Source organism: Rhincodon typus, chromosome 34 (genome assembly GCF_021869965.1).
Source record: "Rhincodon typus isolate 14 chromosome 34, sRhiTyp1.1, whole genome shotgun sequence".
NCBI classification, from domain to species: Eukaryota; Metazoa; Chordata; class Chondrichthyes; order Orectolobiformes; family Rhincodontidae; genus Rhincodon; species Rhincodon typus.
The window spans coordinates 6815361-6820588 of record NC_063365.1 but is presented as its reverse complement, the minus strand read 5'-3'; the positions used below and the strand labels follow the sequence as shown (position 1 = coordinate 6820588).

The following is a 5228-nucleotide window of genomic DNA, read 5'->3' as shown; positions in this document are numbered from 1 at the left end:
AGAGAGGGACAGCGAACATGAGAGAGGGACAGCGAACATGAGAGAGGTAGCAAGTAGGAGAGGAGCAGCAGGTCAGAGAGTGATGGCAGGTGAAACAGGGCGAGGGAGTGAGAGAGAGGTGGGAGTGAGAGAGAGGTAGGAACGGGAGAGAGGCAGGGAGTGCAAGAGAGGTGGCAAACAGGAGGCTCAGGAAGAGACAGGATGAGCAAGAGAGTGAGCAGCAAGGCTGGAGAGGTCAGTGAGAAGGTCAGCAAGCGGAGAAATGTGTGAGAGAGAGACAAGGAGGTGGTAAGGTACGTCAATTGAGCAAGTTGACAAGTGAAAGAGTCAGTGAGCAGGAGAAGGTGGCAAGAAGGAAGGTCAGAGAGGGACACCACAAACAAGAGAATCATTATTTGGCAAGGGTCAGAAATGAGGGAGCAGTAGGTAAGTGGAAAGCATTTATAAATTAGTAATTGTTGACTTGGCAAACTGTGTACAGTTACTAACATCATTATCTTTTACAATCATTTTTATGCCTAACATACATACCTTGTTGAAGAAAGAAATTGAAATTAATCAATAAATTATTCGTAACATTCCACTTACTACCCAATTAATATTTTCCAAATTCCTAATTGGCCCTCACTATTTTTTCTAGAGAATGCCACTGGTCTAAGTGATACATTATGTATATAAATGAGCATGTCCAATATATATCTGTCACATATTGAAAATATTACATTTTGTTATAGACGTAAACCTCGTCACTGAGTATCAGCCTGGAATGTCTCAGCACCTTCTCACCCAAGAACCTTTCTATTCTGATGGAGTTGAAGCTATATTGATTGAAAACTTTTACAATATGGAGTAAAAAGGCAGTAAGTTCTACTACTTTGTGCAATACTCTTATTGTTAAGGGAAATGGTATTACAGTGATAATATCACTGGACCAATAATCCAGTGGCCCAGTCTAATGCACTAGGGACGTAGCTGCAAATTTAAATCCCAATAATAAAATCTGGAATTGAAAGCTAGTCTCAGTAGTGCTGACCATCATTGATTGTTGTTTAAGAGCACATTCATTAATATCCTCAAGGGAAAAAAATCTGCTGTTCTTACCTGGCTTGGCGCAAGATCTGAGGCTGCACGAAAACAAATTACCTAATGCTGCGAGCTGCCAAGAATTTATAAAGACATTGTGGCTAGATGTGCAGCTGGGAGTAGCAGATTGGAGGCTCTCTCACCAGAAGACTATGGATCATCAGTTTCCCCTTCAGCAACAGTAGATTCCCCTGACTCTCCTGCCAGCTCAGTGAACTGAACCTCAAAGTGGGACAAGGAGCCTTATGGCAGGCATCTGACTTCCCCCACCTCTCTATGCATGGTCACATTGGTATTGCACATTCTTCAGAAGAAGAATGTAGTTTAGGAAAAGTAAAAGTTTCTGATTATATGGTCATTCAGTGTTGTCAAAGAGCTACAGTTGATGAAAAACAATAAAGCATCATATGGTGTGAAATACCTGTGAGGGGTTCATCCCAAAGCTACTTTATGGTTGATTCTTTGACCCATGCCAGCCTTTGGTAAAAAACGATCAGATGCATGCATTGTTCTAGTTATAGTAAAAGATCAGCGATGAAACTTGAGCTGCTAAGTGTTGTAGTTCCATTTTATGTTTTAAATGTGAACCCTTGCAGATGTGTGAGAGGGATTCCATCGTGCTGCAGGTAGTGCCATACTAATAACTGCAATGAAGTGAAATTGATTATCGATGTGGCAGCTGATGGAGATGTCTGACACCCAGTCTTGTGTGTGGCGGACCCCTGTAGTGACCTTCCAATATTAACTCACAATGCTGAGAGAAGGAAGCACTGAGCAGGTTTAAAACTCCTGGCAAAGTGCAGATCATTCATCCTCTTATAACACTGGAGCCAGATTTTCTTGACCTCGCCCCTGGCTCACAAACAAAACCAACAGGCACTGACCTCATCTCTAGGGTTAAGCACTTTCCTCCTCTACTGGGCAGCTTTCAGCAGAACATCTAGGGAAGCTTCACTGAATTGTGAGTCCGATTGTTGCTTGGTCCCTGACATTTCTAGGGTTAGGTAGGGGTGATGAATACAGGTTGAGTAATACTCCAAGTTGCAGAGAATGAAGTGCTGTCTGGGTGCCTTTTCACTATGTAAATGCATGTACTCCAGATTAGGGAGTACTGATTTCATGTTTTACTCATATATGAATACGCAATGAGCTAAGAAGCATGTAAGAGCACAATGAGGTTATGCACTTTGACAGAAGAATACAGGAGCTAAATATTATTTGGGTTTGGGACATGCTGGTGCATGAATCACAAAACTCTAGCATCCCAGTTCAGTGAGTAATACTCACTGGCATTTATTTCAAAGGGAATGGGGTATAAAAGTAGGGAAGTTTTGCTAACGCTATACAATGCACTAGTTAGACCACAACTGGAAGACCATGAATAGTTTTGGTCCCCTTACCTAAGGAAAGGCATAGCAGCATTGGAGATAGTCTAGCAAAAGCTCACTAGGGTTGATCCCAGGTATGGAGGGATTTTCTTATGAGATGTTGGTAGGTTTGGTCTGTATTCATTGGAGCTTAGAAGAATGAGGAGTGACCTTGTTGAAACATACAAGGTTCTTGGGACACTTCACAAGGTAGATGCTGAGATGCTGATTTCACCTTGTGGGAGAGTCTAAGGACCAGAGGGCATAATTTCAGAATAAGGTGTTGCACATTTAAGACTGAGATGAGGAAAATTTCCTTCTCTCAGTAATGAACCTTTACCGGTGAGGGCTGTCAAAACTGGATAATTAAGTATATTAAAGGCTGAGATATTCAGATTGTTAATCAGTAAACGAATCAAGTGTTATAGAGAAAAGGCAGGAAAGCAGAGCTGAGGATTATCGGATTAGCCGTGATTCCATTGAATGGCAGAGCTGATTCGATGAGCCAAATGGTCTACTCATACTCCTACATCTTATGGTCTCCTTCAATTACCACACCAACTCATTTACCTCAACTTGGCAATTCTCCCCAATGCCCTCCAGCTTCTGTTTGTACTCATAGATATCTTCTTTAATGTCATGCATTTCAGAGCAGAGAGCGATGGCTGTGTCCACCTAATTGAAGAGAAATACAGTGAGCATGAAACATTGATCAGATCCTTGTTCACTGCACTGTGCTGTGCTTTCCTATTGATTAGAACTTTGCAATACAACAGGTACTTATTTGAGTCGAAATTGTGAGTGTGAACAGCATGTTTTGGTCTCCTTGTTTAAGGAAAGATATTATTACATTAGAAGCAATTCAGAGGACGTTCATTTGACTCAATCCTGAAAGAATGAAAGGGTTATTTGATCAGGAAAAGTTAAACAAGTCGGTCTGTACCAAATGAGTCTAGAAGAATGAGAGGTGACCTTATTGAAACATACAAGATCCTGAAGGTACTTGACTGGGCATGTGCGGAACAGATGGTTCCCCTTGTGGAGGGAGAATAGAACTAGGGGACAGTTTAAAAATAAGGAGATGTCCTACTTAAAACAGAGATGAGGAGAATGTCTTTCTTCTCTCTCAGAAGGTAATTAGTCTATGGAACTCTTTCCACAGAGGGTGATGGAGGCAGGGTGCTTGAATATTTTTAAGGCAGAGATAGGTAGATTCTTGACTAACAGGCGAGTCAAATGGTACCAGAGAAAGCAGAATTGTGGCCACAATCAGAGCAGCCGTGACCTTATTGAAATTGCAGAACAAGCTTGAACAGCTAAACAGCCTGCTCCTGCTCATAACTTGTATGTTTGTTTGCTTAACCCAGACTCCCATTATTTGACATCCACATATTCGCTGAACAACTATCAGGGGATTGCTGAAGATGCCTTATTGGCCTCTCCAGCGTCCTTTAATAAACTAATTTGGGATCCTTGTGAATTATATGGCTCAATGACAGTTTGTTAATGCAATGAGTCGTTAGGGATCAGTTATCCAGTTTGGATCTCTTTGGAGCACTATTCCAAACACTTTGTGTAGGATAAGGTTTTAGATCTGACTGCTAAGCTAATGAGACAAGATATATATCAGCATAGGAACTGATGTCATGTCATATCATCCTGCTCTCTCTCTCGCAGCCTCCTGGCAAGATGAAGCTACAGAAAAATGTTCCTTCAATAAAGTTAATGTTTTCCTTTCCCTAGCAGACTCTGTAAATATTCTTAGCAGAACAATGACACCAAAATTATTGTACTTTGGAAGACACTGTGACATTCATTGGAAATTTGCACAAGAGATACTGTGGTGAGAGAATTCTGTAACGTGGAGTAATATAAGTGAGAATTATTCTCCTCAGAGCAGGGTGAGATTTATTAGAGGTGCTCAAATTATAAAGGGTTTTGATATTTTTTGAGGAATTAAGAGGAAATGATTTACATTGGTTAAGAAGGGTCAGTAACCAGAGGACACAGGCTTAAAGAATTGGTGTGGGAGATGAGAACAGTAACTTTCACACAATGAGTTCTTATGGTCTGGAGTGTGCAAGGGTGGTGAAAGCAGATTTGACAGCAATTTACAAAAGGGAGCTGGATGTAAACTTAGAAAAGAAAAGAATGATAGGGCCATGGGGACACACTGAGGAGGAGAACTAATTAGATTGATCAAATAGATGATCAAATGGGCTGAACATTCTGCTTCTATGCTGCATGAATGTATGAATTTAACTTGTGGTGGAAAGCCTCTTCTCTATCAGCTCCTTAAAATTTTCTGCATTGATTTGCAGCTCCACAATTCAGAAATAGTTGTATCATAGCTAAATGTGATAAAAATCATTGAAATAATTTTACCTGACGTTCCAGTAGGCAAAAAAGAAATAAAACAATCTCATACTTCAGCCGAATAATAAATAACTTCAACTTCACTTTATCATTTGAAAAATAATCATTTGATTCCTTTCTTGTGAATACTCTGACTGTTGTTTTGCTCCTCATTCACTGACTTTTCACCCAGAAATCAATTCCAAGAACAGCAACATGTTTCATCTGATCCAAAATCTTATCTCAACTCAAACACTTCAAAACAAGGTTGGGGCAAGTAATAAAAACCAAAAGAACTGCGGATGCTGTAAATCAGGAACAAAAACAAAGTTGCTGGAAAAGCTCAGCAAGTCTGGCAGCATCCGTGGAGGAGAAAACAGAGTTAACGTTTCGGGTCCGGTGACCCTTCCTCAGAACTCAGGA

At 40.7% G+C, this 5228-nt stretch overlaps 1 protein-coding gene across 2 annotated transcripts in view; it reads right to left on the bottom strand.

Annotated features, from left to right (window-relative positions):
- LOC109927499 (paladin-like) overlaps positions 1-5228 on the bottom strand; it is a 222742-nt gene that overhangs the window by 129830 nt on the left and 87684 nt on the right. For both annotated transcript variants that reach the window (XM_048616323.1, XM_048616324.1), the window contains exon 10: positions 3021-3125. In XM_048616323.1, coding sequence (XP_048472280.1) covers positions 3021-3125 — 105 coding nt within the window. The remainder of the gene's footprint in view (positions 1-3020; positions 3126-5228) is intronic.